The sequence below is a fragment of the Apteryx mantelli genome, chromosome 2 (assembly GCF_036417845.1).
Source record: "Apteryx mantelli isolate bAptMan1 chromosome 2, bAptMan1.hap1, whole genome shotgun sequence".
Taxonomy (NCBI): domain Eukaryota; kingdom Metazoa; phylum Chordata; class Aves; order Apterygiformes; family Apterygidae; genus Apteryx; species Apteryx mantelli.
The window spans coordinates 73,718,549-73,732,637 of record NC_089979.1 but is presented as its reverse complement, the minus strand read 5'-3'; the positions used below and the strand labels follow the sequence as shown (position 1 = coordinate 73,732,637).

The following is a 14,089-nucleotide window of genomic DNA, read 5'->3' as shown; positions in this document are numbered from 1 at the left end:
GGGCACAGCTACTGCTAATAGCTAGCAACTTTCAAATGAATAAGCATACTGGAGCAAGCAGAAGCATCTTTGAAATATATTCTGTGCATTTCAGAGGCTACCTGGGCTATAAAATATTGCTATTTCAATTTACCTTGTGACTTTATACTCTTGCAGTGTGCTCTTTTCTCTAGTACTCAGCAATCAGCTCTTCTAACTGGCTACCTGAATTGCTATATGAATAAAAGCTTAGCAACTTCAATTTAGAGTGAAAATAGTTTCCAGTAAATATCTTAGGAAAGAAAACTGCAGCTGCATGAATCTTTGCCAATCAAAATTTATAGTGCAGGGGTTTGGTCTTTTGTTTTCTGTTTTCCTAAAGAAAATGTTTTAACCTTTTAAGTTGTACAGTTCTCTGAAATGCTAGTGGTGAGAGAGAGTGGAAGTTACGAGTGTGGGGAATACACAAGTTTTGTGAAGCATTTTTCTATTTTAAGCTCATCTAAAAGAAAACAAACTTTGAGCATGACTTTCTATGTGATAAGTAGATATAGGACAGTCACAATTTAAAAAGCATAAAAGAAGAATCATTTAAAAGGTGATAAAGGGGAGAAGAAGAAATACCTAAAAAAGAAAAACACATTACAAAACCTCTATTTGGAAGTCTTATTTCAATTGCAGAGCTTTACAGAAGTTAAACCAGTTGGGCAAAACTGTTAATATCCCTTAGGACAGTTTATTAGCTTTTACAGCAATCTCAAAAATGTCAGTTAGGTACTAACTTCTTGCGGGCTGTTTATGCGCTTCCTGACAAATCACAGAGAAGAACAAACTAGATTTTCCTGTGATACCACAAAGCATGATTGCATGATGGGTTTTGTTTGCATGAGAAATCTTTTAATTGTACTGATAGCAGCTGCTAACTATGGAATTTTGTGCAGGTTTAAGGGAATACTGACCTGTCTAATCTTCAGGAGAACTTATGATCAACTGATGATACCTTTTTTTTTTCTTTTTCTTTTTTCCTACTGTTAAAGAGTTTGATTGCCACTTCTGTGAGTAATTAGCCTAGTCCAGTATAGAATTCTATACAACAACTGAGAAATAGTCACATTTTCCTTTCCTCCTGTTGGAATTTGAGACTTGAAAGCAAATGAGCTTCCATTCATGGGTGATGAGCTACTTAATCAGCATGCATGTTACTGGGGAAAAAACTTTTCTGCATTGTGCAAGCTGTTCAAAAGTGATTCTGATGAAATTATCAGAGAATTCACTACCCTTTATTAGGCTGTGATCAAGGTTAACTGTCCTTTCTCTTTTGGCATTAGGAAGAAGATTTAAACTGTGTGCGAGAAAGATGGTCTGATGCATTAATAAAGCGCAGAGAATACTTAGATGAGCAGATTCAAAAGATCAGCAATAAACAAGGTTTGAAGTTTGCAAGTTTGGAATTTCTCTTATGAGTACTTTATTCTTCTGAACACCAAAGATGTCATAAATATAATATTAATCTCTTCCACTGTAGAAAAATCAGAGGATGATATAGAACGAGAAGCCCGACTAGTAGAACAGTGGGTAGGGCTGACGGAAGAGAGGAATGCAGTGTTTGTCCCTGCACCAGGCAGTGGAATTCCTGGTGCCCCCGCAAACTGGTATGTTCAGAAAAAACATTGGACCGGTTAGCTTTTTTTGTGTGAACATTGCAAACTACATAGTAAAAATCTGAGGATGTGTTTTACAGCTTTCCATGTTCTCCTGTATTACCACAATTTACACTAAGCTGACAGAAGGCTAGAAAATCAGGTTCTGGTTTGAATGTAAAGAAAGGTTTGCTTAATTAACATATTATATAACTTTTCAAAGTTTGCACATCACCTTTGAATTTAAGGTAGTATTTTCCATTTTCTACAGTTCTGAGAAAGTTATCCTGTAGTGTTTTAGACCTTTCAACAAAAAAGAGTGACTCAAAAATGAATTAAAACACTTGATAATTTCATTGAAGTGGGGTGGGGAGGGAAAAGATTCTGCTTCAAAAGGATATGTTCTCTTTTGTTCCATTTAAATATCCAAGACATTTATCTTTAATTTCATTTAAATTTCTGTTTTAACTAAGATCATCAGAACTATGAAAAATGAAGAATGGAACACATTAAATTTGGGAAAGTGTGAACAAGAAATGTAACTGTAATAGTGTGTACACTGGTGTCTCTAATAATACCTAATCTCTTCTTTAGTGGGGCAAATGGTTTAGTGATACTCTTTCCTCTCAAATTTCCGAGTTTGTTTCCTTATCCAGCTGAAGTACTGTTGTCCAAATTGCTAAAAGTATATGTATTGGTATAAAGACTGTGTCTTGCCAGTAGTTACATATCCACTTGTTTGAAAGGCTACTAACCTTTATGTATAAGATGACTAAAATATATATTATTTCACAGTGTTATGTAGAAATAGTTAATCTGATAAGAAGCTGAACAGGACATTGAAAATTGTCATCCTCATAGAAATTGAAATGTGCTGTGCCGTGTGAAGTAAGTTTTAGTAAAGCACTACGTTTAACTGTATGCGTAGATATATAAAAAATTGTCTATGCAATATATACATTTAAATCACCTGCCAAAATGTTGAGCACTTTAATCATTGGTTACAATTTATATGACCGTTGCATGGAGATCTGTTTGCCCAAATTAGCTTAAGTATGTGTTTGCCTTCCTTGTTGATAGCAGTTTGTTTTCTTTCAGGATTCCACCTGCAGGAATGGAAACGCATATACCTGTCCTCTTTCTTGATTTGAATGGTATGTTGTAATGGCAGATTAAGAAACTTAGTAAAATAACAAAATTTAGCTTGGATCAATAAACTGATAAATAGAAGAGTGAATCTTAAGCGTCCAAGAAAATATAAATAAGTTCTGGCAATGGCATTGGCTGCTATGGCTTTTGGAAAGTTTTTTTTCTTCTGAATCCGTATATTGGAATAATTAAGCACAACTACTTTAAAATTTAGAGTAAAGAACTGGGGAATACATGAATGCAGGGGTAGACTATACAACAGAAAATAGCATGAGAAGGCAAGTTAAATGAAATCCATATTTCATTAAAGCACTGATAGAAAATCTCCCAAGTGCTACAGCGCTTCTTCCATTGAGATATCTGCAGAGATTTAAACAGCTGGTTTAATAAAGAATGTATTAAGAGTATGATGAATATTTTGTTAGTATCTAAGCCTTCTCCCTTTGAAGGCACTTAGTTTTACATGTGCGAGAACTATTGGGTTAAATTTGTAGGGCACAGACACAGTGAATAACAAGATACTGGTGTTAGGACTGTATTTAAGGACTGCTTAGGAAGCAAGTTTGTAAGCATAAGCTTGGACATGAAGCAGAAGAGTATCCACAGGCTTTCTCACATCTTGCTCTTTCATAGGCCAATAGGCATGTTTAGATAGGCATCACGTTAATGGCTGCTTTAGAATCTGCTTTTTGAAAATGATGTACATTCTTTATATGCTCACAAGAGATGTTTTTATTTGTTTGTTTTTATTATCAGAGGAGAGTTAGCAGACAGAAGACCAAATAGGATATTTAAACAGATCCATGGATCATTGCACAGCTGTGGGTTTTTTTCTGTGCAAAAAGCCTAATGTAGCCAGAAATGTTATTCTTGTTTTAAGATTCCCTGATACATCAGAAGTGATTTAACTAAGAGATGAGCTAGTTAGGCTGACACGTGGAATTTTCTGTTTCGGTAAGTTAATTTTATGAATATCTAGCAATAGTTTTGAATTCTGTTCAGGTCACATGTGAGAATGAGTTTGGAGAAAGTCTTAGCCTAGTTTTCCTCCCCTGTTTTTGTATGCTGAAATCATCTTCAAAATATTGCATAGTATTAGGATTAATCAGGTTTAAATGTAGCATGAAATATGGTTAGGACTTTATTACAACTTTGACTCTATATATTAATATATTTTGGTGTAAACTATTTCATTCTTTTTCTTTGTACTTTTGTTTCGTTAGCTGATGACCTCAGTGCCAATGAACAACTTACAGGTCCCCATGCGTCAGGAGTTAACTCAATACTACCAAAGGAGCATGGGAGTCCATTCTTCTATCTACCAATCATAAAACAGAGTGATGATGAGGTAAATTGTTAGCAAGCCTCCTTCTCAGCAACTGTGACTTGCATTAAAGCTTTCCTCTTTTGCTTTCTTTTCTACTTGTATGTATTTAATCATTGTTACTATTTTTATCTTACAAATATCATCTGTATCTAGTGCTGCCTTTATTTTCTGGCATATTTGTTTAAGATCTGAGAGAATATGGCTTGTTGGCTCTTCTGCCTTAATTCAAAGGTGACAAGTCTTAATTTTTTTTCTGACAAAAGAGTAGTTCAGCAGCCTTACTCAAAATCTCTTTTCTTCCTTCACCCCTTCATCATTCCTCTTGCAGGCTCTTGATTCTTCAGAGAAAAGTACTTCTTTTACTGTCCAAACAAGGCAAAGCCTAATGTTTAAATAAATCTTTTTTTTCCTTTGTAGCTCACAATTGCTTTTTAAATAAAAAGCTTGAGAATTGTTGGAAATGAATGGTTCTGAATACATTTTGGAATTACTTAACTTTCATTTCTTCCACTTCTCATACCAATTCAGTTAAACCAATACTTAAGAGACTGTTTCCAGGATAAATGGGATGCTGAGGTTGGCGGGGAGGCAGAGGAAGGAAAAAGATGTTCTGCAGGATGGGAAAGCATTTATTCTGCATAGTCCTTAACCCAATCCAACACACATGGAAGTTTTCCTGTTGAATTTGATACACTTTTAATATAGTTGCATGAGGATTTGTATTCCTTTCACTAGCCTTGCCTCTGCTTCCCCTTTGCCTCCAGCTGTGCAAAGACTTCCTTTCTGGGGCAGGGTTTGCACTTTGCAGGGATTATGCTCACCATTGTGATCCACCAGATTTTAACACCCCTCTCATGCTTCTTCTGATAAATTCCTTATTGTGAATGGGAGGATTTGCTCTGTTTTGTTCAATGACTTTTTTTTTTTTCCCTTCATTAAAGAGTGGTTTTAGTTCATGTTAGATTACTGTAAATTATACCTTTTGTTAGAGTAATGGAGTCTTTCATTTCCCTTTCTCTCCTCTACTGATTTGTCTGTGTAGGTCTCAGCCACTGCTGCCTGGGACTCCTCTGTCCATGATTCAGTGCACCTGAATAGGGTAACTCCTCAGAATGAGAGGATTTACTTAATAGTGAAGACCACTGTGCAGCTCAGTCATCCGGCTGCGATGGAACTGGTATTACGCAAAAGGATTGCAGCCAATATTTATAACAAGCAGGTAATAAGTGTATATTAATCTTGCATTGTTTGAAATCCTTAATTTTATGAATGCCTTTTCCTAGCTACTTGCTTCATTTTGCTTAAGTTTAGTCTCCTATGCTTGTGAAAGACGGACAAAAAAAGTAGATTAGCATAGGTTGCAGCGAAGCCCTGCACTTCTGGTGTATCACTTCAAGCTGTCCATTTTTCAGTCTAATTTGGTTCAGAGTGTAGCTGGTGCTACTTTTGCAACAAAAAAGGAGTTTACCTTCTGGCCTGTATGGCTTGAAACATTCTTTGATTTGGAGAAATTTGCAGTAGCTTATTTAATATAGGGTCACTGTAGCCACTCTGTTCCTGAGAGCATCTTTGGAGCCTTGGAATGTTCCATGTAAATGCAATATATTCTCTTCCTTTCTCTTTGCTGCTCTCTGTTAATTACAAATTAGGTTTGTTCCCCATCACTACCCGTACGTTCACATTTTCCTCCAGCTTTTACATGGTGATCTCAAGTAGGGTGTTTTCTTTGTCCACAAAAGTGGATTCTGTTCCTCTTCTTCTGTGGTTTCGTGGATTTAAGCAATTAGATGCCTTCTGAAATCATGCTCCTTTCCCTTTCCTAGATGATTGAGACCATGTTTCAGAATTGCTTCAGATTTTTTGAAGGCGAAAGAAAAAAAAAAAAGAAAAGCTGTCATATTACTAAGCAATTTACTAAGCAGTTGAATTCTGTGCCTTTTTGTATTTGATGTGTTTTCTTTTGCTAGTTTCATTTGTCTAAAATGTCTTATTAAATGAAAATTAAGTCTACAGTTAGTGATGTAAGGGCTAATTGATAGTGAAATAAATTAAACTTGCGGTTTATATGAAAACTGTATTTGCTATTCCAATTATAGTTAGAAATCAGAGTTATGCTTTGCTATAGTAAAAGGAATTTTCATTCCTGTTTAACATGTGGCTCATAAAATGAAAAGTATGGGTATCAGACTTCTACAGCTGCATTTTTCTCAGTTTTTACAAACTGTTTTACAGCTATTTTATAAGAATCAGTGCAAAATAGGGGTAAAATGTTGCTGATTCTGATTGGACTTCGTAGTGTTTTGTACTGAGCATGACCATATGAAATACACAAGTTGTAACACTGTAAAGAATGCTTAAACTGTCATTTGGGCTGAGAAGCAACTTACCAAATTATTGTCCTGAAAAATGCACTTTTGTGGTAAAAACAAATTTTTGCATGGCAACCTTTTTCTTAGAGTGTCATAAATAACCATTGTTAATACAATAATTCAAAATTATTTTGTTTCTAGAGTTTTACCCAGAGCCTGAAAAGGAGAATATCCTTGAAAAATATATATTATGCCTGTGGAGTGACCTATGAAATAGTATCCAATATCCCAAAGGTAAATCATACCATATTTCTCTGGTAAATTCACTGAAAGGAATAGAATGACCTAATGTAGTGGGAGATACTGACTGGGAAGTGCATGTACAATGTTGCTGATGTGAGGAATCTTGCCAAAGTGTTTGTGGTGAGACCCTGTAGTAGTGGTAATTTTTTAAATCGTATGAGTGTCTAAAAGGGGAATATAGAGGCTACTCTAAAGCAGCTATAGGTCAGTGGAAACGGAATAGCTGGAAAAATTAGTTTTGATGGCAATATAAATAGCTTTATATACAAGGCTTGTACAAAATTTAAACTTACTATAAAACTGATTTTAAAGGCAAACAAATTGGACAAATTGAAACATAAATAGGCTTGTCACCATGTAATTGTCACTTTTGTATGTTAATAATTACAATTTAAACTCTAGGGAGATCACAGAGAATTTAAGATTTGGGAAGAAAGTCATTAGTTTATTCATAACGTAGGAGGTTTCAGGTTATATTCTCATTATTCTTAAAGGAGATTGACTACAATAAATGTACAAAACTTATCCCAAGCTTGAGCTCTTCTTAGTTCAGCATCATTTATACCTGTGTTGAAAAGTCTCTGCTCTGTGCAAGGATTATTGATTCAAGTTAATTTCTGGATTGAGATGGTCTGAATAAATGAATCAACACATTCAAAAGGTTAAAAATAGGCTTTAATTTAAAGAGCTTAATAGTGCAACTTACAATTTAGGCTACAGAAGAAATTGAGGATCGTGAGACCTTGGCACTGATGGCCGCAAGGAGTGAGAATGAGGGTACATCTGATGGGGAAACGTACATGGAAAAATACACCCGGGGCGTCCTGCAAGTGGAGAACATTTTGAGCCTGGAACGGCTAAGACAGGCAAGGAAAAGGCATTTAGTGCAACTTTTAAAAATGGTTCATTGTAATTTGTAGAGATGCTTGATGTCTTTGTTTTAAAATTATTAAATTTAGTTTGTTTTTTGGTTTGGGTTTTTTTGGTTTTTGTTTCTCTTTTTTTGAAAGAGAGAAAGAACACAAACATTGGACAGGTAAACGTATTTCTAAGTTACTGCTGTGAAATAGATAAAGCCCAACACTGGTGGGTCTAGTAACTATAGCTAGTGGTAGTTTAATAGTGGGAACCTGAACAGGCAAGGGCCCAAGAATGTAAGATTTGTTTGTTGTGTGTGTAAATGAAGTTTTGTAAATGTGTAAACCTTGTTTGCAAGTAGCAGCAATTAGCCACACTGTGAAAAAAGCTTCTACCCTGCTTGATGACTTCTCAGGAGGATAACATTAAATGGTCCAGCTTTGATATGAGCACATCTTTCAGTGTGCTTTTCTTTACATAGGCAGTCACAGTCAAAGAAGCACTGTCCACCAAGGCAAGAAACATCCGCCGGAGCATCAGCACACCAAATGTCCACAATGTAAGAACCATTTTTTCTCTGATAAGTTAGTGCTAATATGCTTTTTTTCTGTGTGTGTGTGTGTCTGTGTGCACATGCGCGCTGATGTAATGTGTAATCGTTACCATACAACACTTGTGTATTCTGAGCTAGGGCTAATACAATAAGTATAGAAATGCTGGCACAAATGGAAATGAGTCAGAGGGATCATTTAATAGAAACACCTCCCTACAACTCTCCATCCTAAAAGATAATAAAGTGGGAGGGGTATGTGTGGGGGAAAGAGTGGTCTAAACTCTTCTCTTTAGGTGCATTCACCTATCACCTACTCAAACAGTGCAAATGTTGCTGTCCTTACAGTCTTATGTGAAAAGAGAACATAATGGTTGTTAGGACTAAGTGTTTATGGTGTCTCCTCAAAGCTTTATATTTTATGAATAAAAGCTAGGCATTTTCTCATTCTGCCTGTTGGTGTTTTGTAGGTGTCCTGTAGCCGATTAGATCTTTCTGCCTGTGATGAAGATGATAAGGTATGTAAATTTGAGTGTTCAGAAAAAACAGCAGCACACATTTTCAGGTTTTTTTCTCTTAAAACAAGATGTATTTGAGATTTGAAAAAATAATAGGAAAACTGTATTTTTTTAAACTGTATGTTTACATAATATACCTACTAAATACTGCGCTAATTATATTTTGAATTAAACCTCTTTTTGTCCTTCTCTGCTCTTCATGTTAGGTCTGTAGAAACTGATAATTAAGAGGAAATGGGAAAGATACAGGAAAACTTAATATACTTCACTGAAAAGCTTATCAGGTTCTAAATAATCCATCCACATGAGAGAAAAGTTTTCAAGTCAATAACTCGAAATTCCTTATTTTTTTAAAAAACAAAAAGACATGTCTGCCTTTGCCTATTATTTCTCCATGTTTGCGTGTATCAGAGTGTACATTTATGTATTTTTGTTTCTTAGGGTTGGTCTGAAAGTCACCTAGATATATCTGACTGTTCTTCCAGTTATCAAGATGTATCATGCTATGGTACTTTACCCAGGGAGTCCCCTCGCAAGAACAAAGATGGCAGTGGTGAGACTGTCAAGTACATATGTAATGACAATTTTTTTTTTTTAATTGCTGTTAGGATGTAAAGTACATTCCTGCAACATTAAACTGAAAATTAAATTCTCAGTGCTTTTTTCCTATTAAATATATTATCCAGCTTCTTGCTTTAGCAGCTGAACTTAATCTGGAAACAGACGGAAAAGGAGAAATGCATAAAGACGTGCAGAAAAGGATGGGAAATTGCAGGTGTCAAAAACAAGAGAAAGAAAAATAAGCTAGGTGTGAAACAAATCAGCAGAAATAAAAATAAAGGAATTGCTATTAGCTTGTAAATTTGAAAATTAAGATGCCTTTATCAAAGGTGTTTTTTTTTTTGTTTTTTTTTTAACGGGTTCCTTGCATGATTTGGATATCTGGTCTTCCAGGTCAGTGTGTCATAGGTGCTTTATTTGCTTTAGGTCAAATCGTAGCAAGGTCTTCCTGAACGGGCAACATAGGTAGAGAAGCACTGAAGAAACAAAGTGGGATTAAGAGTTCATTCTTTGCTTCCTTGCGTATTATTTTCCTTTCGATCGCACTGATCATGCGTGATTGCTGGCTTGATTCCAATGCAGCAGGAATTGCAGCAGAGGGAAGCTTGGGCAAAGAAGGCAAAGAGCTGTCAGGTCTGATTTCAAGGACACTTCCTGCTATTTTTATGACTCAGATGAAAAGGAGAAATAGTGGAGCCTCAGAACGGAGGAGGCAGATACCGCTGTTCTCTGCTTTCCTTCTGTTTCCAGACTCCTTAAAGGGACATAATCTCCCCTCATAGAGCTCTGCGCTATCTCATCCTTGGGCAGTGTCTGAATACCTCAGTATTGCCTGACTTTCTGTAGCCATCTACTTTACAAATGCACGGCTCCATTACCATCATTTTAGATTATTGTCTTGCAGTCAAAACGTGAAGAATTGACATGAGCTATGTTTGTTTTCTTCCTAGGTGTTGCATCAGAGAATTCCCATGCTTTAATGGCCAGTCCCTTTAAAGTGTTTTCTCCTCAGCCACCAAAGTTTTTCAAACCTTTAATGGCTGTGAAAGAGGAACATAAAAGAAAGACCCCACTTGAAAGCCGACCTCTGCTTAGTCAAGAGGTAATTTTTGTGAACAACCTTGTTTTTATGGACATAGAGTTATTCTGTATACTTGGAAAATTGTTTGCAGCATGCATCTTTTGCAAGAATATTTTGTAATTCTCTGGTAAAATTAATCAGGTTGTACTTTATATGTGGGTTTGGGGATTTTTTTGTTGTTTTTTGTTTTTTGATTTTTTTTTTAACCTGATACATTGGGTTTGTTTCACTTCTTGGTAAGTATTTTTCTGTACAGGGTACTTGTGTTCTATTTTAAAGTAACAGTAATTTGCATTTTTCTTCAACAACATGCTGGTGTATTTTTTCCATCGGTAAAAAGTAATTCTGTCAAACGGTGTTCTAGGGTGGTTACAATTCTGACCTTTGTTCCTCAACCTAAAACACTGTTGAGAGCAGTGCATGAGTTTCTCTAGCTATTAACTTGAATTTTTGTATAACTAGCATGTGTGTTTCACTTTCAAGATGTCTTAATGCTTTCTAACCTGCACGCATTTAATGTTGTGCTCAGTGGTCAGTGTTGTGTGTGATGTGTTGTGTGTCTTAAACTTTGCAGAGCATGCCTTCATCTCAGGTGCATTGCGCTGGCAGGGTTGTGCCTTCAGGAAGTAATGCCAGCAGCATGCCAGTAGAAAGCAATAGCATTCATGAGGAGAAGATTGTAAGTTTTGTGCGGGTTTCTGTCATAAGGCCTGGTGGTGGGCTCAGGGCCATTTGGTGGTGGGTTTAAGGTAATTATGCTACTGTAGCAGGGCAAAAGGGGTTATGTGCACATAATCATTTGCAATTGTAACTGATGGTTATAATGAGAAGTGGCTTACCTGGCTTGTGAATGCAGTCTGTAATTTGAAATAACTCAGTTGATTTTTTTTTTTTTTAAATTATTCATGTGTGATTTTTCTTGCAGGGAGGGTGGGAGAGGGGAGGCTTTAACTTTTACAGTGCACAAATGCTCAAGTAAAGGGTGGGTTAGTGCATCGTGTTGCTGTCACTCTAATATACCTGTGTATATTACCCAGATTTTGTGACTATACCCCAGAGTAAATGGAATGATCCCACTTGGTGTAAGTAACTGTGCATTTAGGTGTGGGTACACTATCAAAGCTTCTGGTTGGCTGATGTGGAAGTAATACAACTAAAATAAGATCGCAGCTCTTTATTAACCTGCAGCCTGTCTTCCTCATAATTCAGGCGGTGCATTTAGGTGGAGGGCTTTTATTTTTCTATTCACCTGTCAAATCCTTTCATCACTGCTGCTTCAACAAAAGGTGTATCATCATTTCTGCTGTGTGAAAGACTCATTTCTAGGGCTGCGGAGCTTGGCTGTAAATATTTGCTTTAATCAGAACTTTAGACTTCAAATTTGGAACATTGAAATCATTTCTCTTAAGTATTATAGGCCTCTTATCACGCAAAGTGCCAATGATGGATTCTTCCTATTCAACACTTTCATTCTGGCCCTATAGCCAAACGATTAAAAAGATCTATTCTTGTTATTTCTAATGCCATTTTGTAGATGATAACAAAGTATCCTAAGCGTTCTGGTGTTTACATTTGCAGCCTGGCTTCTGTCTGGATAGCAGCTGTTTTATGCTCCATCGTGTTACTTTTCCATGGTGTAGTGTGAGTCAGCACGTCAGCCGAGTCACTGGTACACGTGAAGGGATTTTGAAGGCAAAATCTTTTAGTTGGTTGAGAAAGAGCCTGAAGAAACTAAATTGCTACAAAAATTTCCATAGCAACTTCAGAGAAATTTTGCTCTCTTGAGTAAAAACAGGGTCCCAAGCCACGCATGCCTGGCATTAACATAGCTATTTGCCTGCGCTGTTTTCCAAAGATAAGCAGAAGCTTTCAGAGCTGGAAAAGGGCAATATCCTGCACCAGGCCTTCCCAGTTAGACTGAGGCTAATTCACTGAACACTTTAAATTAGCGGTAGCCAATAGGACCCTGAAAAGAGCCATTCTTATTATTCCTAGCTGGTTGCTCCTATCCTTGCACTGACTTCTCCCTTGCCTCAGCATAGCTTTTTGTTTGGCTGCATAATAAGCCAGATCAAGGGAACTGCTCCGTCCAGCTGAAAAATACTGTTTCGGAGTTATTTTTCAGTTGGATCTATTCCTCTGTCTGGTCGCCTCGTAGACACTTGAGCAGGTACAGGGGAGGCAGGCTAGAAGGAGCAGCCACTTGTGGGGAGGAGGTTGAGACTGCTGCTTTGTGTAGCAATGCCAGTTTATGATGGTATAGGGTTTATGAAATGGTGGTTTCTGTTTTTTATGGCCTGGAAAGGAAGCCTTTGTAGGATGCAGGCATCCCAGGCTCCTCTGTTTTTCAGAGCTGGAGCAAGTGTATATTTTAACCAGGCTGGAGGATATATTGCACACATTTGGCTGGATAGTGTTCTCCGAATTAATTCAGATATTGAGGTAGGGCAGTGTCACGGTTCCACACTAAGCAGTCTGCTCCCCCCTGCCAGATTCATAATGCAGTTCTCACGTTGTTAATCAATGCTCTAAGCGATCACTCCAAGGCACAGGGCCTCTTGCTCCAAGTTAATTATTGGATGATTGGTGTAGCTTCAGGTGGTGATATGTGCTTGCATTTTTTAGATTGCACAGCGTGTAAAAAATCCATTAGAAATAACAAAGTGGCTAAACAGACAGAAAGCTAGTAAACTTAACTAGGTTAACGTTCTGCATCTAAACAGGTATGAGTGTGATGTTTGGCCATTTTCTCATGTTTATCTGGAATGCGTTCTTCAATGTTCACGATACATCAGTGAAAGGAAAAAAAAATAGAACTGAAGCTTTAACAAAAATGTTTATCTTCTCTTAGCCTGAAATAGAGCAGTCAACCTAAAATTTCAAACATTGCTTCCATATGTGTTGAATATTACAAGTATTTCAGAACAGAAGCTTGACATAGTGGCACACTCTGTAATATGTGAGTACAGTGAAAAATGTTAAGGTTAGAGTACATGTTTTCACACGGTGTGTATTTGAATTCTGCCTGTAATTAACATGTCTATTTTTTTTTAGTCCAAGAGGAAATTCTCACAGCTTAATGCTGTGAAAATGGAAGCACGTGTGGTGCAACTGCTGAATAAGTAACTGCTCATTTGAAATGAGTAGAACAGGAACTAGCACCTTTGAGGTTACTTGCTGCAATTTAGGGATCTGAAGACTCAGATGCTTTAACTTCTCTGTTAACTACAAAGAACGTATGTTTGTTATGAAGCAGACATATGAAAGACTCTCTGTGCCGTAGTTCTTGCTTGCTTAGCTTGTGTTATTGCTAAATCTTGACTTGCAGTCTTCTCTCCTTGGTTCTTGCTGTCATGTTCTTCCTGTTATCAGTTAAGTCTGTTTTCATTATAGTCTTTCCATTACTTCCCAGGGAAGAGGCTGCAGCTTCTTTACCAGTTCTTCAACGATTTTATGCTTTGGTTCTTCCACTGGCCTGAGCAGTACAGGAGGGCTCTCTTCTTTTTTCCCACTCTTTTTATATCCACAGGATTTAGAAGAACCTGAAATGGCTTTATTTCTGCACTTTCCCTATCAGGAAGCTCAAGAGGAGCTTTGAAAGGAAATACTGCTTGTCCCCACAGTAGCAGCTTTTTTTGCTCTCATCACCTCCCATTTGCTGCATTCTTCATGACCCGTGTTCTCAGTGATAAGGCTGCATCTCTGTACCTTATCTTTTATAGTCATGGTGATAGATACACTGAAACCATGCACAGCTGTCCCTGTGGCTACGCGTTAGACTTTTCCTAACCAAGTTGCCAATGATCTGCCTGTC

The 14,089-nt window shown here is 37.0% G+C and overlaps 1 protein-coding gene across 1 annotated transcript in view; it reads left to right on the top strand.

Moving 5' to 3' along the window:
* Positions 1 to 14,089, top strand: part of KIF13A (kinesin family member 13A) — a 66,896-nt gene that overhangs the window by 45,831 nt on the left and 6,976 nt on the right. Inside the window, exons 25-36 of the mRNA XM_013962072.2 lie at positions 1,308 to 1,407; positions 1,505 to 1,631; positions 2,718 to 2,773; positions 3,992 to 4,116; positions 5,138 to 5,314; positions 6,606 to 6,698; positions 7,421 to 7,573; positions 8,047 to 8,124; positions 8,586 to 8,633; positions 9,075 to 9,186; positions 10,145 to 10,296; positions 10,850 to 10,954. Coding sequence (XP_013817526.2) covers positions 1,308 to 1,407; positions 1,505 to 1,631; positions 2,718 to 2,773; positions 3,992 to 4,116; positions 5,138 to 5,314; positions 6,606 to 6,698; positions 7,421 to 7,573; positions 8,047 to 8,124; positions 8,586 to 8,633; positions 9,075 to 9,186; positions 10,145 to 10,296; positions 10,850 to 10,954 — 1,326 coding nt within the window. The remainder of the gene's footprint in view (positions 1 to 1,307; positions 1,408 to 1,504; positions 1,632 to 2,717; positions 2,774 to 3,991; positions 4,117 to 5,137; positions 5,315 to 6,605; positions 6,699 to 7,420; positions 7,574 to 8,046; positions 8,125 to 8,585; positions 8,634 to 9,074; positions 9,187 to 10,144; positions 10,297 to 10,849; positions 10,955 to 14,089) is intronic.